Source organism: Thalassophryne amazonica, chromosome 2, assembly GCF_902500255.1.
Source record: "Thalassophryne amazonica chromosome 2, fThaAma1.1, whole genome shotgun sequence".
Taxonomy (NCBI): Eukaryota; Metazoa; Chordata; class Actinopteri; order Batrachoidiformes; family Batrachoididae; genus Thalassophryne; species Thalassophryne amazonica.
Genome location: NC_047104.1, coordinates 70,737,536 through 70,762,641, shown reverse-complemented (window position 1 = coordinate 70,762,641; position 25,106 = coordinate 70,737,536). Strand labels below are relative to the sequence as shown.

Genomic DNA, 25,106 nt, shown 5'->3' with positions numbered 1-25,106 from the left:
ATGCAGGACGTCTCATTTTGGGAGGAAAAAACGTTTTAGTCGATTGTAGTTTGTCTGTATTGCAACGTTTGTAAGAGGTGTCATTTTATTTAAAGCGGCGATTCGTTTTGAAGTTATTAATTCCGTGAGGACTCTGTGTCAGCAGAGAGCCGCGCAGCGTTTAAATCTGTGACAACGGAACGATTCTCATTTCTCAACTGCAACAAGACAAGAGTCCCAGTTAGTGACTTTAATCCACACAAAAGTGAGTCATGATATTTTAATGGCTTTCAGAGGGGTTAAGAAGCAGACTTACCGCTTCTGAAGAGCAGCGAATCAAAGAGACACGAGCCATTGAATCGAAGCATTGCTTTGATTCACGCTTCAAACTGGAGTCACACTGCAGAAACGGTTGATTACAGATGCTGTATTGAAAATTGTAATGGTCCAAAATAAGCGTAACGGTCCAAAATTATAGCGTAACGGGCCGTAACGCAAGTTTGTGCTAGCTAGAACCCTGCAAGTCATCTGGAAGCACAACACCACTTTAAAGTTAAGTCTCAAAAATACTACAGAACATTCGGATCCAGATTAGAAGGTATTACTGTGTTGTAGAGGGCTGCATTGGGTTTGAGTCTCGCGGGACCCAGTGCAAATCTTGCGGGAGTAGGTGGTCAGAACCTCTCTGTGGGCAGCTAAAAATCAACACTGCGAGAACAGAAGCAACAAGATGACTCAGTCAACAAATGAGAATAGTGTAAAGTATGCATGTCAACATGCTACTTTCATCTTAAACAATTTAACAGGAACAGTGGACATTACAGGAGCGAACAGAGAGACACGGCGGAGCGCAGCGAGTCTGTAACTGAACTGCCACATGAAACGGTCTTTAAAGGGATCCCGTGAATTCCTTTATTAATAGCCTAAATGGCATGTTTTCTCCCGCAGGATGGGAGAAAACACAAAATCAATGCATCTCTGCTATTGTGCTCAGCATTTTGCGGGAGCGGGCAGTACTGGACATACATACCCATTGCGGAAGCAGGCGGGACTGTAACACACACGCATGTGGGCAGAATGGTCAGAATTTCAGTGGGAGCGGGAAGAAGAATATAGTCCCATGCAGGGCTGTACTGTGTTGTATTGTGTTAGAATGTTGTTCTTGTCAGAATGTTCTTTTCCCTTCCAGGTGTCATCACTATAGACGGCCATAACATCAGAGATCTAAATTCCTCTTGGCTTAGGAGTAACATTGGAACTGTCAGTCAGGTAAAGATGAACCCGGATGTGTTGCTGCACAACAGCTCTTGTGGGGCATGTGCATGCACACACAAACACTCTTTCTCAACAGGTACCATGTGCTGCAGGTTACAGCTGGAGACGAATGTTTACAAGACACCTTAAAGTTTCAAAGTAAATTTTCCTTTCTGCACATATTCCATAAAATATGGTATGTGTTCAGTATCAGACAGTATGTGTTCAGTCAGTTAAAATGTCCACTTTATTTCTGTGTAAAGTTATTGAATAATAATAAAAAAATATGGCTTGATTTCTGTTTTTTGTCACCATGTCAGATTGTCAGTGCCTTGCATAAATGTGACTTCCTACTTAAACTGTAGAGGAGATCACAGAAATTGAAGACCACTAGACATTTTCAAATGTCTAGTGGTCTTCAAGGTCAAATGGGGAACATTTGGCTGTATTAATGGAATGTACATATTGAACCAGTGTTGTTCTGATCCACCATTTTTAACTTGTGATACAAAAGACAGAGTTGTAGTGTGGTTTGTCTAGTCACAGCCATAGAAGCCTATAACTACTTCAGAGCTGTCATGGCTGTCTTAGTGACTTCCCTCACAAGTTTACTTCTTACACATTCACTCAGTTTTTGAGAACTGCCTAATCCTGATATTTTTACAGTAACATACTATTTATAGTTATGAACTATAGCACCGTGCTCATAGAGCACAGACCTCCACCAACACTGGTTTCCAATTCCACAAATTTTTTATCTTGGAAAAAAATTTCAAGGTCAAAGTCGTGTTAGAAGTGGCTTTTCATGAGTTAAATTTGATGTGATCAAATGTCAGAAGTATGTATTTAGTTCATGCACTTGAATCAAAGTTTTTGTGTGGTGTCAGGTTTTTTGTTTTTGTTTTTTTTTTTCGGTTTCTGAATTCTTAATCAGATAATCTTCACAGAACATTGGTTATCTCTGCTATGCACAATTTGTCACTGTGTTTTGTCACTTGCTTTCTGACTGATAACTGGAAGATAAACACACAGGCATAAAACTGGAAGCTCCATCCCATTTTGGTGGTGTAGGTAAATTCATAACAAAAAAATGAAACTGATTGACGCTCATTTGATTGAGATATAATGCAAAATGTACACCAAATGTGCTTTTCAATATTATATTCAAATGTCCACAAAAAACGCAATCTGGATCAGAACCAGATCAAACTTATCAGGTGATAGTGTCAGTCTGCACCTCACTTTCAAACATGAGAGTGATTGGGACACATTTGATTAAGATATAATGCAAAATATACATTCAAAGGAGTTTTCAATATTAAATTTAAATGGCCACAAAATCTGTAATCTGGATCTGATCTGGATCAAACCGTGTCAGTTAATATAGGATGCCATCCTGCATAATACTGTCAAATATGAAAGAAATTTGATCTTTTTTGACAGTTATGAATTTTTGAAAATTCATTCAATGTTAAAGGATAGGGATTTTTCCAGTTTTTCCACATACAAGGGAATCTCGAGATAGATCTGGCACCACAAAGCCTTCCGGTATGACCTGTGCCATGTATAATAATGTCCACAATGCCCCCAGAGCGCAAAGGACCTGTTGAAATGTATGTGGCACGCTTCATCATAACAATAATTATGAATTATCATGCACAGTGAATGTGAACAGCGGCTTTCAAACCGAAAGCTCTGTGCACTACTGTGCGCACGCTGGCGCTAATCTGAACAGACTATTATATCCATAATAGTCCTTACAGTACAGATATTTGTCCATTCCTTCCCATGGGCAACATAAATAATGTGAACTATTTTCTTCATCATAACACAGTAACACATCATTGTATGCGTCAGGGTCTGAGCTGGATGGATTTCACGCTGTAATAAATGTTCACCTTCTAACTCTGGAGGAGATATAACATGGAACTTGTGGCAGGCTGTTACACCATTAATAAACATGCATCTCACCTTCAACAGCGGTCCAGGAGTGTTTCATAGTGTGAACGTGAACATGAAGCCAGGACAGCAGCCTGTGGTTAAAATCCTCTCACCCAAAAGAAAAAAAGAATTCCATGTGATAATCCAACCATCGCGGTGTCCAGAGTTGAGTTGTGCTCCTGAAGTGGGCAAGTTCCCTGGAAAGGCTGTCTGTCTGAGGGAGTGCATTGCCCAGTGCCAGCAAACTTTGAGCAAAGCTGTCCAGTGGCAGGCACGCACACGTGCGCCCTGCGCGCATGCTTAGTCGCTTATGCACCATTTTATATGCACACACGCGCGGCTGAATGACATTTACAGCGTGTGTGCGGAGTGCACGTGTGCATGAGGACAACGGCACTCTGGTCTGCCATCCAGACATTTGAAGATTGGGCAGTCTGAGGCGCCTTTTATGGCCATCTGACAGCAGTCTGAGTCCTCTACATATACTCTGGATGCAGTCTGACAGGTGTGGACAAGGCAGTCTGTCTGCACTTTGACACTGCAGACCACGCCTCTTTTCCTCCCGACTGTGTCGGATTATGGCAATATTTGCCGTATCAGGCATGGTTCCGGCACATTCTTGCTATGTGTGACGGGGGTCTTAGAAGGCCAAAAATATTCAAAAGTGAGCCATACAACAACAAATGGTTCCCTGCACTTCTCAACCTCTCTGTCTCTCTCGCAGGAGCCGGTGCTGTTCTCCTGCTCCATTAGAGATAACATTGCATACGGTGCAGCAAACCCAGAGGCTGTGACTGCAGACGACATCTACAGAGCAGCCAGAGTGGCCAACGCTTATGACTTTGTACAAGCTTTTCCTAAGGGCTTTGATACTGTGGTTGGGGAGAAAGGAGTGCTGCTATCAGGTGAGCTATTCCAGTTCCTGATCTGATGGAGCTCTGTGCTTTGTAGAGGGCAGAGAGTGATTGTGTGCATGTTTCTCAGGTGGTCAGAAGCAGAGGATTGCCATTGCCCGAGCTCTGCTGAAGGTAAATACAGCAGCATGGTATCTATAAAGGGCATATCTCACTACAGTCAACACTGTCTTCAAAAAAATTATGTACCAGATTATGAATCATTTCTCCCTAGTCCTTAACTTGTAGGGGCCTTGATATAGCTGATGAAGGTAAAATAAGCCAGAGTGCATCAGAAAAATACAATTATTAAATACATTAACAGCTGTTTTTAACCCTAATCATTACGTAACATTTGGAACAGATTTTTAGCTCTGTGAAGGTCACTGATAGAGATTTCTATATATTGTCAATATATCAAATGTTAATGTCTTTATCTTTACTTTGATGCCCTTATCTTGATGCTGCCTTTCATTTTGTTTTGATTCTGTTCTCTGTTTTCCACATATATATATATATATATATGTGTATATGTATATATGTATATGTGTATATGTATATATATATGTATATGTGTATATGTATATATATATGTATATGTGTATATGTATATATATGTATATGTGTATATGTATATGTGTATATGTATATATATATGTATATGTATATATGTATGTATATGTATATATATATGTATATGTATATATGTATGTATATGTATGTATATATGTATATACATACGTATACATATATGTATATGTATATATATATGTATATATGTATGTATATGTATGTATATATGTATATACATACGTATACATATATGTATGTGTATGTATGTATATGTATATATGTATGTATATGTATATACGTATGTATATGTATATACATACGTATACATATATGTGTGTATATATGTATATGTGTATATATGTATGTGTATATATATGTATGTGTATATATGTATGTGTATATATGTATATGTATATATGTATATGTATATATATGTATATGTATATATATGTATATGTATATGTATGTATATGTGTATGTGTATGTGTATATGTATATGTATGTGTATATGTATATATGTGTATATGTGTATATGTGTATATGTATATATGTGTATATGTATATATGTATGTATGTATATGTATGTATGTATGTATATATATGTGTATATGTATGTATGTATGTATATGTATATGTGTATGTATATGTATATGTGTATGTATATGTATATATATGTGTATATATGTATATGTATGTATATGTATATATATGTGTATATATGTATATGTATGTATATGTATATATATGTGTATATATGTATATGTATATGTATGTATATGTGTATATATGTATATGTATATGTGTATATATGTATATGTGTATATATGTATATGTGTATATATGTATATGTATATGTATATATGTGTATATATGTATATATATGTGTATATATGTATATGTGTATGTGTATATATGTATATGTGTATGTGTATATATGTATATATATGTGTATATATGTATATGTGTATGTGTATATATGTATATATATGTGTATATATGTATATGTGTATGTGTATATATGTATATGTGTATGTGTATATATGTATATGTGTATGTGTATATATGTATATATATGTGTATATATGTATATGTGTATGTGTATATATGTGTATATATGTATATGTGTATATGTGTATATGTATATGTATATATATGTATATGTGTATATATGTATGTATATATATGTATGTATATACGTATGTGTGTGTGTGTGTAAGAGTTCATGTACCACTATTCTTCGAAATAATCACTCATTGTTAAAACAGTAATATAAGCTAAACTGTTGAGTAATCATTACAACTGTTCCATGAGAAAACACTTGTTCTTTTGCTGAATGCTGAACACAGAAAAGTAACATTTGTTGGTGAAAGAATTCGCAGATTGTTTTGCTAAGAGCTATGTTTTTGTCGGGCACAGATTAATATTTCGGCCATGAGTAGAGAATAACACAGCCTATACCTAAGTTCAAGGCTGGCGCTGTAATGTTTCAACTTGAAGAACAATTACTATCTGTCTGAGCAAGACTGCAGGGCACCTTCCAGGTGCGAAGTGATACAGAATGAATTGACTTCGATGTCAGAGTTGAAATCTGTAAAAAACACAACTCAATTAACTAACAGAGAATGATCACGCCAGAGACTGAATTTCATTTCCTGATCAGGGAGAGCCAGCGTGACCCCTCGTCATTGTCCGTCAGTCAGCTCTGAAGGGCCCGCCCACTTTGCTCCTGAATTTATTAACACACAGGCATATTACAGAACAATATACAAGGCACAGTTGTGTTTTTCAGTCAATTCATTCTGTATCACTTCGCACCTGGAAGGTGCCCTGCAGTCTTGCTCAGACAGATAGTAATTGTTCTTCAAGTTGAAACATTACAGCGCCAGCCTTGAACTTAGGTAAAGGCTGTTATTCTCTGCTCAAGGCCGAAATATTAATCTGTGCTCAACAAAAACATAGCTCTTAGCAAAACAGTCTGCGAATTCTTTCACCAACAAATGTTACTTTTCTGTGTGTTCAGCATTCAGCAAAAGAACAAGTGTTGTTTTCTCATGGAACAGTTGTAATGATTACTCAACAGTTTAGTTTATATTACTGTTTTAACAATGAGTGATTATTTAGAAGAATAGTGGTACATGAACTCTTACATATGCATATATATATATATATATATATATATATAGAAAACAGAGAACAGAATCAAAACAAAATGAAAGGCAGCATCAAAGTAAAGATAAAGACATTAACATTTGATAATAATATTGACAATATATAGAAATCTCTATCAGTCACTCACCTGCGTCCAAGCATAGTTTCATGCTTGGACTTAGGCCAATCCGGGTTGCTTTTTGTATTCAGAAAAAACCTTGAAAATAAGCACAAAGTATTAATAAATAATACATATCCTGAGAGATGTTTCTCCTCCTGTGTTAACCCACAGCAGCTCCGGTTCCAGACGAAGTCGTATGTACATAAAGTCGTTATCTCCTTTCAAAACCTCCAATTTGTACAAATACATGACGGTCAGTAAAGATCTGATCACCAGTCATCCAGTCATTGACCCGGTAAGGTAATGCCATTAAATGGCTGGAGGCTAGTCCGGTGTCCACATCAGTCTTCATGTCACACTTATAAACACAAGGATAAAATTCTTCTTTTTCTGCAACTAACTGCTCACATTTTGTTTTGGTGACAGCAAAAAAAAAAAAAAACTTCACCACCTATTCGATGGTTTTGGGAGAGGTAACATGCTTAGTTCTGCTGGCCACATGAATTTAATGGAAGGAATAGAGCCAAGTGGGGGTTTTTTTTTTTGTTGTTTTTTTTTTTGTTTGTTTTTTGTTTTTAACACCATTTCTCACACTGTCCCACCTGCAATTTGTCCACTCTTTCCAGGAGATGTGTACAAACAACTTCATCCTCAAAAATCTTATCTGTGGGAACACTGGACAACTAATAAAAATCACGATTGGTATCGATGGACCTTATAAAAACACACCTGTTAACCATTTCGACATATTCACTGTCAAAGTCCACAAAAAACAGATTTCAAGCTGCAAAAAAATTCATGTTTTCCCATTCGTTTTAATGAAAATGGTGAGTGGGTCTGAGGGTGTGGTTCCAAAGATGATGCCACTGAAGTCGACATTTCTTGCAAGCTAACATTTCTGAACATTTATCAGTGGCAGGCAAAATCAAGCTAATTTCCCCATGTTTATGAGAAAATAAAACACAATACATCAATATTTTCACAATTCTTTATTTATTCAGAATAGTCGGCTCATTTGACATTTCGTTTACCAGAGATATGCACTTTAAAGTCGACCCACATCTGCAGAGGACTGTGGTACCATTGTGGTAACCTTGTCATGATGACTAAGCACTATCGGGCCATATTCTAAACTGTATAACAATTTGAATTCACCCTAATCTGCATGTCTTTTAAAGAACATGGTACAGGGTTCTGTGCTTGTGTTTAATTTGTCTGGCAAGTCTGTGTTCTCTCTCCGCAGAATCCTAAAATCCTACTTTTGGACGAAGCTACCAGGTGAGACCCAAATCGGTTATGAATTAGTTTATGGCAATAATATTGTCTTCAAAAACTAGTCATAATACTATGTGTGTTAAAGAAAATCCTAAAAATCTTTCTCCTCAGTGCACTGGATACAGAGAATGAGTTTCTGGTTCAGGAGGCTTTAGAGCATCTCATGGAAGGTACCTGTTGAGCTGCCATTTGTCTCCCCTGCACACACTCATTGACTTTTTTTTCTTTTCTTTTTCTTCTGCATTTGGCTGTCAAATTTTTTTTTTGTGGTTTATAGTATTTACACTCTTATTCCTCAAATCAACAGGTCGCACAGTTGTGATCATCGCTCACCGTCTCTCCACCATTCAGAACGCCAACGCTGTGGCTGTACTCGACCAGCGTCATGTAGCCGAGTGCGGCCAACACACAGAACTATTGGGCAACAGGCAAGGACTGTTCCGAAAACTGATGGAAAAACAGGCTTTTCTGCAGGAAGAACAAAAACGAGCCCTTCGCTGAGAGGACAGGCAGTGCAGATAGCGGAGGTCACTGATTTATTCTGGGGAGGGGCAGGGGTCCATGTAGCCAGAGGAGAAAGTAGGAACAAAAAAGTCTGGAATCAGTAGTGATGAAGCCAAAGAAAACAGAAGGTGGTAAGTGCCCACTTTTACTGCTGTAAACACACACGCATATTAAAACCACAGTGTAGACATGAGAGTGGACACATGGATAAATAAAAGAGGTTATTTATTTGTTTTTATGTAATTTTGTACAAATATGTATTTGCACTGAAGAGTCAAGAACAGGATGAAATTACACTGGAAGCTCATTGCCAATACATGATTTTAAAAGAGGGTCTTATTGTTCTTTTAGTCTATATATATAATTTTTTTTTTTTTTCCCCCTGTTGTCTTTTACACACGGTTAGGCCTTCATGTTAAATACCCTGACAGTTTGGGGGGGAAAATGACTCGATGCTAAAATACTTTCGGCCGTATGAGCACTGTGTTCTATATAATTTACAGTTGCTTAATTAATTATGAAGATCCTATTGTCTTACATACAGTTTATACATGTTCAATAAAGCCCCTCAATCAATGAATCATAAACAATATTTACATTTTAAGAGCGGAAGTGGTGCAAATCAAGGAACATTTGTAGATCACCCTCTTTGCATTTGAAGGTATTGAGACAAATTTAACTCCATAGGAAGTTAGCTTTGAGTTAGCGGAAGTTAACATGCATGCTGACGTCTGCAAAATGTCTTGTAAATGACTGCAGAGGTGTTATCAGGTTACAAAGCGGTTTTCATCAGTTTTAGAAGTGTTTATTTCTCGTTAGCTTTTACATAATATATGACAAGAAGGTTATATTTACACACAAATGAAACGGAGTTTTGCAGCTAGCTACCAGCCTGTGATGTCACCATGCTAACATCCGTGAAATGTCTTGTAAATAAGTTCAGAGGTGTTATTAGGTTCCAAAAACAGCAGCATTCTGTTTTAGAAGTGTTTGTTTCTTGCTAGCTTTTACATAATATGTGAGAAATGTGTAAATAAAGACACAAAACTAAGTAATTTTGGAGAGACCAGCCACTGATGTCAAGGTGCAGCTCAACTCTGATTGGCTGTCACCCCACCACTCAAAAACAAAACTGAACAGATTGAAACAGAATGTGCCTTTTTAACCTCTTCAGATACCTCTTAAAATAGGTAAAGGTTAGCCATCTTTGAACTTGTCCAAGGTCTGTGTCCCAAGAATGTTCCCTGTAAATATGAAGACTGGCAGTAAGAGGACTGGACTTATGCTGAACACAGACAGACAGACGCAAAGCCTTCACAATACCTGATGGCCACGGGTAAAACTTGGGGCTGACACGACTCATTTTAGACAGATGTGACCACCAGATCCAGGCTTTTGAAATGAAAGAAAGTGAAAGACAAGCTTATTTCAAGTTATGTGCAACATAAAATACAAACCTGCAGCATGTCCACATGTGTTCAGCAGGTGGCAATATGTAGCAGATGACAGATCCCTTTAATCCCTTTATATGCTCTTGTAATGTGGTTGGTTACAAAATGATGATATTTATTGTTTTGGAGTTAACGAATTAGAGGGGGTGCATTTGTCTGTCTTTTCATTCACTCAGTGAATTTTGCAGAGTACATACTTTCCACTCTATAAAGTCATGTCTTTTTTTTTTTTTTTACTAGTTTGGGAGTTCCTGCAACTTACATTCCAAAGTGACTTGTATGTCAATAAATTGGGGTGTAACTGTACAAAAGAATTGTGGTTCAGTTTGTTTTCAAGCATTAAAAGATATGTAACCTATGTTCTTTATGCTAGTGTATTACTGAATTGACACCAGATATTTGTTTTGTTTTGTTTTTTCTCTTGAATTCTTGTGAAATGTATGCTTCAATAATGAACATGACTTGCAATACTTGGTGAGGCTTTACCACAGTCTGGGGATATTAATAAATAAATACAAAATAAAATATGACCACTTTTCCCCTTCTAAAAATAATTTCTTCTACTTGATTGAAAATTATATGTTTAATTTACGTGTTCTTATGTACAAGAAAATTATTTTAATGATAGTTTTAATGTTTTTCTTTGTGGTCACCATCAAATGTCTTGTAGTACAAAAGATGGTACACATGCAAAGAAATCAGGTCTCTTTTGTTTTGTTTAAACTGATGGTTTCACTTTTTATTGATTAGATTTTGTCGTAAAATAGAAAAAATACATTTGATTTTTGATGGAGTAAGAATAATTAGGTTTTCTGTTGAACCTCTGATTGGGGTTGGGGTGGCGTTGTTGTGCTACATCTTTTCAGAGCTATAAAGTGTCTACAGTTATTGCACAGTCCATTACAGTACTAATCTGGACTCTCGTTTACTGGGCTGAATACAGCCCACTTAGCCTAGCCACACCCCCTATTCTTTTCATTTAAAGCAACATGAACACTGACGGGTCATTTCTTACGCCTGTTCTGTACAGGAGATGTGGCTTTGACGTATGCGTATTCAACATGGATTGAACATGTATTGGATCCATTCAGATTAGACTGTTGGACATTGTTTGCAGCCATATTAACACAAATGACATATGAGTCACATCTTGTCTTGGGATTGTGAATTTCTGCGTAGATCACTGCCATTTTGCAAGTGCTTATTTGGAAAATTTTCTTGGGGATTGTAAATGTGTCATTTGTTTTTGAGTGGCATATTAAAGACAAAAAGTATTATAATGACAATAAAAAGATAGAATTGCCAAGAATATACATATGCATACATTTGGAATAGTGCATGAAATAGTCTCTGCAGGGTGCAGCACCTACTCTAAAAATAATTTTTTAGAGTAAAATAATAAAATCATCAAATATAAAATAATAATTATTGTAGGAAGGCAAAATGTGTGAAATATATATATATATATATATTTTTTTTTTTTTTCCTATTATGAATTTGCTTCCCGTCCTTTCCGTGTGGAGTTTGCATGTTCTCCCCGTGTTTGTGTGGGTTCCCTCCGGGTGCGCTGGCTTCCTCCCACTTCCAAACACATGCAGGTTAGGTGAACTGGAAACTTTAAATTGTCCGTAGGTGTGCATGCAGGTGTGAATGTGTTTGTCCATCTATATGTGGCCCTGCGACAGACTGGCATCCTATCCAGGTTGTCTCACACACATACACACACACACCACCACCACGCCCTGTGACTGGTGGGATAGGCTTCAGCCTACCTGTGACCCTTAATTGGAGTAAATGGTTGAAGCTGAGTGAGTGATCTTGGTAATTCTGTGTTGATGCTACAACCTCCACTCAGTGGACCAGTTTGTGCAGCAGCACATTAAGCCAGGATTCTACATTTACATTTACGGCACAGTTATTACAATATAGGGTTTTTGTTTGTTTTTTAAGCTTTGTTTAACTGGGTTAGTCCCATTGAGATTAAAATCTTATTCATTAGAGACCTGGCCAAGAACAGCAGCAGTACACAAAGTTTCAGACACAATGTAAAATCACATCAAACAACAGACACCTCAAAATACAATTCAGCCAAAGTGCAGGGAAAAATACAATAATATCAATCAAAACATTTCCACATTTCAATAGACTCACATCTAATGGACTTTACAGTTCCTTTAAATTCACTGAGTGGAACTATTCTGTAGTTTGCAGATCATTCAGAAAATATAATCGTCTTCTTGCCAAACTCTGTCTCATAGAAACAGTCATAAGGACAGTCCTGAGACCCATATGGGACACATTTTTGGGACAGACTGTTACATGGATGTTACTGTGTGACCAGTTAAAAACTGAAGCACTCCTCAAGACGTGCACAGTCTCCTTGTTACACATGGTAGAAAAGATCTTCCCACATAAGAAACCAAAAATAAAGTCACCCAAAGGTGCCCTAGGTCGTGATGTCTTCATTGCATCATCAGAAGAACGAGTGAGGAGCAGGTGCATTAAGTCAGTCATATCTCACTGTCCAGACTCAGACTGTAATACAGCCAAATGAAATAATGTGTGGGACACACCTGGAGGTGATTCAGAATACAAGGAGGGTTTGCTAATCTGAATAATCTTTGTTACATAGACACAAGGTTCACCAACATCACAAAAAAAAAAAAAAAACTTATTGGAGTGGAGGGGACGTCTCGCTGTCTGTGGCATGCGTGGACATCAAGGGCTAAGATGGTGCCCGTTTTCCTTGTAAGCGATCACCTCAGCAGGTGGTTTTACTGAAGAGCTCCTCCCTTGATCCTCTTTGACATCATCACCTGCTGAGATGATTGGTAGTAAGGAAAACCTGCAGGCTGTTTGCTCTTTGTTGCTTATACGTGCTGTAAAGTCATGAATTATTATTTTATGTTTTTACAACTGAAATGACTCAGATTTGCTGCAGAAGTCAGACTTCTGGGGCTGAGCAGTATCATGTTGGTTGCACTCTTTTTCTTTGCCTCAGATTTAAATGATTCTCTGAAGCAAAATTCTTTATTACGTCGTAGTGATAACAACAAACGTGTGCAGTCAGGTAAAATGCATCTTCTAATTTATATATTTTGTTGTTTTTTGGGGGGGGGTTGTTTTTTGTTATTATTAGTTTTCATAGGACTGTAAGGCAGGAAGGGGATATAGACTTGTGTTCTGTCCAACCATGTCAGTCGCCCTTTTTTCTACACCTTACTGAAACAAATTTATCTGAATTTAATCATGACATCTCGGATAAGTGTATCTGTGACGGGTTTGAGTTGGAGCATGATCGGGTTTCACAGGGACCGCCCACTTTACTGAACAGTGTATTCTCCACAGGGGGATTATGGAATTTTGAGTCCGTCCATATGTGCGTTAGTCACACTCTCTTGTTAACACGATGAACAAAATTCATCAGATTTTCACTAAATTTGAAGTGAATGTCTTAAACGAGTGTATCTGGGATAAGTTCAGATTTGAGCTGGTTTTAACTCGAAATTTTTGACTGAACTGGCTCATGTGACCATGTATCGCCATAATATTCCATTTCAAAAAAGTTCATTCTGACTTTGATGTTTTTGTTTTTTTGTTTGTTTGGTTGTTTTTTTTTTTTTTTTTTTTACTTTTAGTCAGTATTTTTAACTGAATTAGCCCAAAATATTGTTTGATTTGACTGTTGGACATTTTGAGTTTGACTTCACTTGAGGCGGGTAGTTGAATGTCCTGTTGCAAACCGGCACGAGGTTCGAAGTGATTGAGTGTACCTTGTTTTTTATTTTTGTTTTTTAAGATGTCCATAAGAAAAAAAACAGCATATGGTCAGATTTGGTGAACAGGTAAAGTGGTTTTAAGAGATACATATTTTTAAAGCTACACTCTGTAGGATTTAGTGCTGTTTATTAGTTGAAATGGAGTATAGTGTTTATAACCATGTGTTCATTACTGCATAATTATCTGCAACAATGAATGGATACGTTTTCATAAGCCTCATATAAAAAAAAAGCATCATATCCCATGAACTTTTCATATCTACATGAGAGCGGGCCCACCCAGAGAGGCCGCCATGTTGATACAGTAGCCCAAAAGGTACATGCAGACTCTACCTTTCATATTTTGCAGTGCAGATGGAAATTTGAAGGGAAAAAAGTGAAATCAGTGGTTGCTCCTCCTGTATACTAGCTACTGGTTGCAGGCTAACAAGTTTGAGAAACCTAATTTTTGATAAATGGAGGATCATACAATGGACCATGAATCCCTGCTGCCAAAAAGCATAAGCATGAAGGGAAACAAAATCAGTGGTGGCATAATGCAATCTACCACCTCACCAGTAGATGACATTGAATCCTACACACTGTAGCTTTAAAACCATGTCTTTAGCTTTACTTAAATTCAGTTGTTGGAAACTAATGAAGAGCAGTTGGATTGTGTGAAGTTTGTTGTAGAACTTTCTTTAGGATTGCTGCCACCCACATGAGAAGTGATAAAGAAGGAGCAGTGCCACGTGACTGATTTAGAAACCTTTACCCTGATATCGGGGTGAATGTGAGGCATTACTGTAAAGCTCTTTGAGTGTCTGATGCAGATGACAAAATGCTGTATAAATGCAGTCAATATACCGTTTTACTTACAACACTTTAGAATAGGCAGGCTCAAACACAGTACAGTTTTTTCAAGCAGGTGTTCCACACAACGTTGGAGAAACTGTCATATTGACTCCTTATATTTGAGGTTTTAGTAAAGATATATTTGATCCTGCGACTAAAAATGATGGCACTATTTATCCCAATATGGACATATCTTCAACCGCTTATCCAGGATCAGGTCATGGGATATGGAAGTATTTTTTTGTTGTTTAATTTAACTTTGTAAATTTGTCTGTGTACCAGATGTGTCACATTTTCTTTAAATTGAGATGTTTCACATATGTACAACTAACAGTGTATTTAACGTTTTACAGCAGCAGAATTTACCTGGGATAAATGTTCGGACTTTAATAGCATTGACGTACTGTGTGTGTGTGTGTGTGTGTGTGTGTGTGTGTGTGTATGTGTTTTGGATAGTTTTCACTTTTTAATTTAATCCTTGTTTGCAATGTAAATCAGTAGATTTACATGTTATCTTTGCATGCTGATCAGAAGCTGGAGTTGACTCAAAAGTCATAATGATATTGTGCTTTCTGCTGATGGAACTTGGTAATGTTAGTATTTAACATTAAATAAACTAAGTTAATGTTTAAAATACTTGTTCTTTTTTGGAAATTGATAAAGGATTATTGATTGTATCCTATTCAAAGTTCACCTGTGTTTCACTCCAGTCTAAAGTAAAAGTTGAAGATACTTGAAAGTCCCTCAGTTGTTGTTTGTCTAACATTTCATAGAAGACATCTGTTTTTTTTATGTCTTCTATTGTCATTTATAAATAACTAAATGATTTATGAAAGTTTGTAATTATTTTTTCTATATTACCCTATATATTAATAAAGTATTAACGATTTGTGGTAACATGGTTTTGTTGTGATATTTGTCTTTGTTTCCTCTGAGCATCATAATACCTTGATCCGTTTAGCCCTGGCTCTCCTACAATAATGTGAAGACAGCAAAGCCTTAAACAATACGACACATTATGTGAATCTTTGTCAAGAATGTGTCTACATTAACTTAAATCATTCTGTTCATGACTTTATTTCCAGTTGTATTATAATATATCTCTAATTATCTTTTTACAAACAACATGAGATTACAGGAACAAAACCACCAGTTAATCTATGCGGTGCATCAGTTTGCCAATAGGTGGTGGTGTTGCGTCAGTCACTGCTGGGTGGGTTCAGTAAAATTTCAACCCCAAGCTTTAAAATGTTAATGCCACAGTGGCCAATAGGACCCTGTTACCCTCTTATTTACACAAATATGTAACTGCAAAATGTTACATTAAAACGTACCAACATGGCTTAGTACAGGAGGTTCAGTGGTCCTCACCTGTATCTATGAGAACCCAAAATTTCAGACTGAATATACAATAGTTTTTATAGAGTTAATGGAGGAAATTCTGCAGCTGAGTTTTTGGGCATGTGGCACGTTTATTGTGAGGCAATATCAGTTACAACATTCTGTCCATTTGGTGCATTTCTCTGGGCATGATCCTGTCCAAAGGTGCTTCAGTGTTTAGGATCCCAGCAGCCGGAGAAGACCAAGGAGATGTCCATGTTTCACCTGGTCATGGCAGATAGATGGCTACTTTCTGGTGATGGGGATGGACTTGTTGTCTGCCCAGATAGTTGCTATTCAGGAGCCAAGGCACTTCCGTAGTGTATTGGAACCTTCCCAGCCTGATCTCTCTGACTAGCTCCATTATACCCCTGTCACACATAGCCAGGATAGCGTCAGAATGACGAATCGACGCAAATCCGAAAAGTGTTGGATTTCAGTTCCAAAATGTTCTGACTGCCATCTGCGAGAGTCCACATAGTTGGTCAAAATCAGCCTGTGGCCTCAAGTGTGATCCACATGTTCAAAACCCTCCGGGCGACGTCGAGATGGGACACCTATCCGATGGTGGTCCATGTGCAATCTGAGGACCATCTGACCGCAATTTACATATTCTGATGGCGGAAAAACAGGGTCCAAAATGATTTGAACACGTACGAGGGAACATGGAGATGGATCTGGCACGGCAAAGCCCGCCAGTATGATCTGCATGTGCTACGTATAATAATGTCCTCCCCACCCCCACTCCCGGAGCGCAAAGGAACTGTTGAAATATATGTGGCACGGTTCATCATGATAATTATGAATTATTATGATGTACAGTGAATGGGAACAGCAGTTATCAAACCGAAAGCACCGCGCGCTACTGTGCGCATGCCGGAACTGTTGCAACAGCATGGAACTGTTGTCCCAGGCCAGGGGTGGGCAATTAATTTTTACAAGGGGCCACATAGGGAACCTGAATTATGTCTGAGGGCCACACCATCGATGACTTGGCTGTCTCCCATTACAAATTTTACAAAAAATTACCTATTTAATAGCGTTTATAGGTAATTTTTATTATTGTAATAATATGTAAATATTTAAATATACCTAAATAAACCTCTCTAATGATTTGCAACACACAAGCTTGACATTTTTAATATATGTAATAATAATCACAGACCTCATGAGGGACAGACAGAGACATGCAAAGGGCCGCATGTGGCCCCCGGGCCGCAGTTTGTCCAGGTCTGTCCCAGGCTGTTACACCATTAATAAACATGAATCTCACCTCCAACAGCATTCCAGGAGCACAGTGTGGATGTGGACCACAGCCTGTGGTTAAAATTCTCTCACCCGGCTGCTGAGTGCTGAAATAAGCGCGCAAAAATTAAATCCCATTTGATAATCCAACCATCACAGTGTCCAGTTGCGTTGTGCTCCTAAAGTGAGCCAAAACACAAAAAAAGACATTAAAGTTCCCTGGAAAGGCTGTGTCTGATGCACGGAACTGCATGGCGCACTACCAGCAAACTTTCAGCAAAGCTGTTCAGTGGCGCATGCGTGCACCCTTAGTGGCTCATGCAGCGTTATGTATACAAACACACGGACGGACACATGGCTGAGTGATAATTGCAGCCCCATGTGCGTGTGCGGCATGCACGTGTGCCGCACACACACTCGCGCTGCACGCACGTGTGCGTGAGGAACACAGCATTCCCTCCCCACTCTGGTCCTGTGTTTGCCATCCAGACGTTTGGACATCGGCAGTCTGCAGCACCTTTTATGGCCGTCTGACAGCAGTCTGTGTCATCTAAACTGTTGTCTACATGCACTTTTGGATGCCATCGTGCTGGAATGGACGAGGTAATCTGGATGCGTTCTGACACTGCTGACCACACCTCTTCTCCTCCCGACTGCGTCAGATTATGGCAATATTTGCCGTGTAGTGCAAATATTGCTAAAAAAAAATCAGCACCTCCAAATCCGAGGCCATGGTTCTCAACCGGAAAAAGGTGCTTTGCCCTCTTCAGGTCGGTGGAGTGTCCTTGCTACTAGTGGAGTTTAAGTATCTCGGGGTCTTGTTCACGAGTGAGGGATGGATGGAGTGTGAGATCAACAGACGGATCGGTGCAGCATCTTCAGTGATGCGGTCGCTGTATCGGGCCATTGTGGTGAAGAGAGGCCTGAGCAGGGGGGCAAAGCTCTCGATTTACCGATCGATCTATATTCCAACCCTCACTTATGGTCATGAGATTTGGCTCATGACCGAAAGAACAAGATCGCAAATACAAGCGGCCAAGATGAGTTTCCTCCGCAGGGTGGCTGGGCGCTCCCTTAGAGATAGGGTGAGGAGCTTGGTCACTCAGGAGGAGCTCGGAGGCGAGCCGCTACTCCTCCACGTCGAAAGGAGCCAGCTGAGGTGGCTTGGGCATCTTTTTCGGATGCCCCCTGGACGCCTCGCTGGAGAGGTGTTCCGGGCACGTCCCATCGGGAGGAGGGTCCGGGGAAGACCCAGGACACGCTGGTGGGACTACGCCTCGGGGTTCCCCTGGAGGAGCTGGGAGAGGTGTGTGTGGATCGGGAGATCTGGGCGGCTTTGCTTGAGCTGCTGCCCCCGTGAGCCTACCTCGGATGAAGCGGAAGAAAATGGATGGATGGATGGATTGCTGTGGAGGGCATGGTTCCTGCACATTCTTGCTATGTGTGACGGGGGCTTTAATCTTATGTTTGCTCTGCTAATTGCAATGAATAATCACTTTTTCTTCAGTTTTTGAAGTTTCATTTTGGAAAAAAGTAAGAAAATTACATCATACTGCTGGAAATTTCCATACGTACACTACCAGTCAAATGTTTGTGTAATGCATGTGCAACAAGAGCAAACAGAGATTTCTGACACCCGCCAATCTAGATCCGGTTCACCTCCAAAATTCAGTGGAGTCTTCCATGCCCCAATATCTATTAGTGGTGCAAATTTGGTGAGAATCCGTGAAGTAGTTTTGATGTAATCTTTCAAAGCACATATAAAGTGAAATCTTCATCCAGAATCCGGATTCAGATCTGGATCACCTTCAAAATTTAATGGAGTCGTCCATGGCCTATTATGTATCTGTGGTGAAAATTTGGTGAGAATCTGTGAAGTAGTTTTGATGTACTCTTTGAAAATGCATATAAAGTGAAATCTTGATCCAGAATCTGGATTTGGATCTGGAGCACCTCCAAAATTTAATGGAGTCTTCCATGGCATAAGGTGTATCCGCGGTGAGAATCTGTGAAGTAGTTTTGATGTAATCCTGACAAACAGACAGACAGACAAATAAACGCAGGTGATTTTTATTATGTCCTTGGGGATGTAATTATGTGTAAGTTCAAAAGCTCTAATGAAGACTGTGTTTGCACGATCATTTGTTTGAAGTTAGATTCCACTTAGGACAAAAATGCCGTATAGGCATGGTCACGTGCTGAGTTACAATTATGAAATACCCTCAGTCCTTTGGTGATCCTGCAGATGGCTCATGCAGCCAACTGTAGGTTCAGTCCTGCAGCAGTTTCCAATTCCAGCTCCATGTGTTGCAGTTTCTCAGCTCATCTCACTTCCCAATACCCACTGCCTGCTTTTCAAGGAACTAGAAGAACTGAGGTTCTGCAGAACAATATTCTGAGCTAGTGTGGGTCACTGTTATTTGTTTGTACAGTTGGGACACAAGCACTCAATTGAGTTGTTAATCCTTCATGTGGTTTCAGGTACCAAGAAGGATCACTAGGTATGCCTGCATCTGAAGTTGTGCCACAACACCGTAAATGGAATCCTGTAGACCCATCAAATCAGTTAAAAGTGATTTAAAATAAAACCCACTGTTGTAAAATAATGAAATGTCAAGAGCTGAAAGCAAATTTGTACTTCCTTGGTACCTGCTCATCTACAGTATCCACAGACATTCTTCACTACAGCAAATAATGTAGAAAGCTGGTATAAATCTCCAACAAGAAGTCCTTAAAAAGAAAAATGTGTACATGAAACAGCGGTGCAAAAGTCAGCGAGCCGCCTATCGTACTTAAAAAGGTAGGACAGTAGTGTACAGCCAGAGTATTGGTTCCAGCCGTCGAATGCCAGGCCTTGTGCTATTCTTACACTTTCCCTGACGCGCTCTCGCCCTCTGTGCTCTCATAGCTGTGCATGATGGTAGCTAGAAAAAAAAGCCAATCTAAATGTGTAGTAAGGCAGACAGCCGCCTGTATTATGACAACTGAGTGTGCTGCATCCAGCGCGGCTTACGCCCCATTCTGCGCAGTAAAATAATCACACCTGATTGGAGTATCCTGTCACGCCTCTTTGCCATCTGCACAAACATTAGAAAAAAATTCCAAAACATACTTTATAAAATTGTCTTTCTTTTCAGTCGCCTCATCACAAAAGATATGGGTGGGGGTATAGGGGGCTATTTTTTATGCCCCCTGCTGCATGCACCCTTTCACCTCCCTCTTGCCTCCAAATCTTTCACGTCTGCTCTCCTTCCCTTCGGCCCCTCTGACCCAACCTTACACCCCTCCCCCTAAACAACTGCCACCATATTTACATTTTAGGCATTTTGCAGACCCTGGGATCCAGAAGGGCCTACAACAAGTGCATAAAAGTAGCTCAACCTCAGCCGGGTGCCCCCACCCACAGCCATATTCGCCCTCCTTTCAGGAGGTAGCAGCATGCAGCACCTCCCACCTTTTCTGGGGTCCAGCCTCTGAGCTTTTGAAGTTTTTCCTCCATCTCTCCCTCACTTTTTCATGACATATTAATGATCCATGCAGACGATCCAACATGTTACTTAAACAGATTTGGGGTGTTTTTCTGTTCAAACCTGCATTGCCAGAGAAAAGTAACCAAAAGACTTCCAATAAATGTGCAGTATCTCATTAGAATGCGTTAAAATTTTTATTTTTGAAACAGCCAATTTTTTTGCTTCATTGTCCCATTCTGTTGCTTAGCTGCTGTGTATATTACATGTAAGAGGTTAAATAGGAATACTATTCACTACAGTCAGGTCATGTCTGGGAGCATGCACAGGTGCTGTGTGTTGCCACATCCACAACACCATGGAATTGCTTTGGGTCTGGGATGGCAACCGCCCAACCAGACAACCGGTGCATGCTCACCTGGTTGCACAGTCGGGTGAAGCAGGGCCCTCTCCTTGACCTTTTCCAGCTGCTGAGGTCCTCAAAACTCAGGCACCTGTACATGCTCCCAGCCGCATTAGTTTCCTTTTTTCTTTCTTTCTTTTCATGAAGAGGTGGACATGTGGACATTTCCAACTCAATGAATATGTCTTAGATTTACATCTCTCTCTCTCTCTCTCTCTCTCTCTCTCTCTCTCTCTCTCTCTCTCTCTCTCTCTCTCTCTCTCTCTCCCACTCACTGACACACACACACACACACAGAATTACAGAAATTTCTGTCCTCTGCCATTTTTGCTATGTCAGCATCTCTTACATCTTTTTTCAGCTTTTTTGCCAAATGTACTTTCATCAGTTTCCAGAGGCTTGTGTTGTATTTCTCTCTTTGTCTGCACTGGCTCCATTTCCCTCCAGTGCATCCCGTCAGCAGTAACTTCTCTCTATTACTTTCTTTCTGATGACGTGTCCTACAAGTTGCATCACTTGTCTCCTTATTATACCATTTAATATCCCGTTTGATCCAGGTCTTACCAATAGTTCTGCATTTGACACATGATCCTTCCATGATAATCTCAGTATTCTTCTATAGGACCACACTGCAGCACCTTCAAATCTTTGCTTAATTTCTGAGGATATTGTCCAACACTTTCTGCCATGTGAAAGTACATACGGTGCATCCAGAAAGTATTCACAGCGCTTCACTTTTTCCACATTTTGTTATGTTGCAACTTTATTCCAAAATGGAGCAAATTAATGTTTTCCCTAAAAATTCTACACACAAAACCCCATAATGACAACATGAAAGTTTTTTTTTTGTTGAAAATTCAGAAAAAATCAAAAACCATGGGTGCAATTTGGTGGGGGATGGGGGGACATGTCCCCCCCACCTTTTCAATCAGGGGGAACAGAATATGTTATGTACCCCCCACCTTCTGACATATATGTGTGTGCTTGAAACATGCTATGCCAGTCTTATGTGCAACCCATGTCAGAATAGTGTCTTCGTTTCTGCAAGTTTGTATTTTTAGCAGCATTGACTTGTTTCCAACACCTGTTTCTTGTTTGTCACATTCGGAATTTTCTGGGACTGCATTTGCCCAGATCTGAAACCAAAAATAGTTGCCTCTAGGGACTAGTGTCTACACATAAGTATCAATGGACCATATGCTAATTTACTAAATTCTGAAAGTTGGAAAAGGAAATCAGAAAAGCTATCTGGGACCTCAGAAAGCCTATCTCCAATTATTGCTTGATCTCCAAAATCAGTCTATGCAGGCAAAATTATGTTCAGTATGAGTGTTGTCATTAGTGCCACTTCGAAAATTAAATTCATAAGTAATTTATCCTAAACTTATGATCTGTTGTTTTTTTCAAACGTATGCAAAAAAAAAAAAATACAGTATGTGATAGTTAATAATTATTAAGAGCCTGTTCTTTCATATTTATGAATACATTTTACCACATTGCAGTTGTTTTTTAATGAAATTTAAACCTATCATTCTTTTTGAGTTCTACACATGTGGTGATACCTTATTTACACCAGGATGTTAATAAAATCAATGCTGGCTATTCTCAGAATAAAGTACTTATAGCCACAGTTTCAAATTGCATAAGTCAAATGGTGTCCACTTTATGGTCTTCTCAAAACATTAAAATTACTGCTCTGGATGCTCAGAATGCATCTGAGCTTATCTAGAACCCATTGGCTTCTGGGGGCCTAAAGCAGCCCCCAGACCCCTGGCCTATGGGCTTCGGCCCTGTGGGCCTCGCGCTTTGTCCCCCCCAATTTCTAGTTCTAAATTGTGCCCTTGTCAAAAACTAAGAAATCACATTTACATAAATATTCACACCCTTTGCTCAAAACTTTGTTAATGCACCTTTGGCAGCAATTACAGCCTCAAGTCGTCTTGAACATGATGCCACAAGCTTGGTGCACCTATCTTTGGGCAGTTTTGCCCATTCCTCTTTGCTGCACCTCTCAAGCTCCATCAGGTTGGATGGGGAGCGTCAGTACACAGCCATTTTCACATCTTTCAAAAGATGTAAATTGGGTTCAGGTTTGGGCTCTGGCTGGGTCACTCAAGGACATTCACAGAGTTGTCCTGAAGCCACAACTTTGATATTTTGGCTGTGTGCTTAGGGTCATTGTCCTGGTGAAAGATGAACAGTCACCTCAGTCTGAGATCAAGAGCGTTCTGGACTAGGTTTTCATCCAGGATGTCTCTGTACATTGCGGCATTCATCTTTCCCTCAATCCTGACTAGTCTCCCAGTTCATGCCACTGATAAAACATCCCCACTGCATGATACACCCACCACCATGCTTCAAACTAGAGATAGTGTCTGGTTTTCATCCAAACATGACGACTGGCATTCATGCCAAAGAGCTCAATCTTTGTCTCATTAAACCAGAGAATTTTGCTTCTCATGGTCTGAGAGTCCTTCAGGTGCCTTTTGGCAAACTCCAGGTGGGCTGCCATGTGCCTTTTATTAAGTAGTGGCTTCTGTCTGGCCACTGTACCACACAGGCCTGATTGGTGGATTGCTACAGAATGTTGGCCTTCTGGAAGGTTCTCCTCTCTCCACAGAAGAATGCTGGAGCTCTGTCAGAGTGACCATCGGGTTCTTGGTCACCTCCCTAACTAAGGCCCTTCTTCCCCAATCACTCAGTTTAGACAGGCAGCCAGCTCTAGGAAGAGTCTTGGTGGATCTGAACTTCTAACATTTACGGATGATGGAAGTCACTGTGCTCATTGAGACCTTCAAAGCAGCAGAAATGTTTCTGTACCCTTCAACAGATTTATGCCTCTACAATCCTGTCTCAGAGGTCTATAGACAATTCCTTTGACTTAGTGCATGTCAGAGCACAAACCAAGCAGTGTCAGCTGTGGGACCTTATATGTAGACAGGTGTGTGTCTTTCTAGATCGTTGTCCAATCAACTGAATTTACCCCACGTGAACTCTAATTAAGCTGTAGAAACATCTCAAGGGTGATCAGTGGAACCAGGATGTACAACCCAAATTCCAATGAAGTTGGGACGTTGTGTAAAATGTAAATAAAAACAGAATACAATGATTTGCAAATCCTCTTCAACCTATATTCAATTGAATACACCACAAAGACAAGATATTTAATGTTCAAACTGATAAACTTTATTGTTTTTGTGTAAATATTTGCTCATTTTGAAATGGATGCCTGCAACACGTTTCAAAAAAGCTGTGACAGTGGTATGTTTACCACTGTGTTACATCACCTTATAAGAGTTTGGGAACTGATTACACATTGTTGAAGCTTTGTAGGTGGAATTCTTTCCCGTTGTTGCTTAATGTACAACTTCAGTTGTTCAACAGTCTGGGGTCTCCGTTGTCATATTTTGCACTTCATAATATGCCACACATTTTCAGTGGGTGACAGATCTGGACTGCAGGCAGGCCAGTCTAGTACCCGCACTCTTTTACTACGAAGCCACGCTATTGTAACACGTGCAGAATGTGGCTTGGCATTGTCTTGCTGAAATAAGCAGGGACATCCGTGAAAAAAAAAGTTGCTTGGATGGCAGCATGTGTTGCTCGAAAACCTGGATGTACCTTTCAGCATTGATAGTGCCATCACAGATGTGTAAGTTGTCCATGCCATGGGCACTAACACACCCCATACCATCACAGATGCTGGCTTTTGAGCTTAGTGCTGGTAACAATCTGGATGGTCTTTTTCCTCTTTTGTCTGGAGGACATGATGTCCATGATTTCCAAAAACAATCTGAAATGTGGACTCATCAGACCACAGCACACTTTTCCACTTTGCCTCTGTCCATTTCAAATAAGG

At 39.5% G+C, this 25,106-nt stretch overlaps 1 protein-coding gene and 2 long non-coding RNA genes across 3 annotated transcripts in view; 2 read left to right on the top strand and 1 right to left on the bottom strand.

The window, feature by feature from the left end:
* abcb10 (ATP-binding cassette, sub-family B (MDR/TAP), member 10) overlaps positions 1 to 8,922 on the top strand; it is an 80,315-nt gene extending 71,393 nt beyond the window's left edge. The window contains exons 9-14 of the mRNA XM_034187631.1: positions 1,169 to 1,248; positions 3,899 to 4,079; positions 4,159 to 4,202; positions 8,153 to 8,187; positions 8,296 to 8,354; positions 8,492 to 8,922. Of these exons, the coding sequence (XP_034043522.1) occupies positions 1,169 to 1,248; positions 3,899 to 4,079; positions 4,159 to 4,202; positions 8,153 to 8,187; positions 8,296 to 8,354; positions 8,492 to 8,685 (593 nt within the window). The 3' untranslated portion in view covers positions 8,686 to 8,922. The remainder of the gene's footprint in view (positions 1 to 1,168; positions 1,249 to 3,898; positions 4,080 to 4,158; positions 4,203 to 8,152; positions 8,188 to 8,295; positions 8,355 to 8,491) is intronic.
* Positions 431 to 15,457, bottom strand: LOC117525726. Its single transcript, XR_004565130.1, has 3 exons — positions 15,447 to 15,457; positions 3,880 to 3,891; positions 431 to 838 (listed from the first exon to the last, which is right to left on the bottom strand). It is a non-coding gene; the product is annotated as an uncharacterized LOC117525726 (long non-coding RNA).
* Positions 11,818 to 25,106, top strand: part of LOC117525720 — a 27,830-nt gene continuing 14,541 nt past the window's right edge. The window contains exons 1-2 of the long non-coding RNA XR_004565128.1: positions 11,818 to 14,649; positions 17,537 to 17,542. This is a non-coding gene — a long non-coding RNA (uncharacterized LOC117525720). The remainder of the gene's footprint in view (positions 14,650 to 17,536; positions 17,543 to 25,106) is intronic.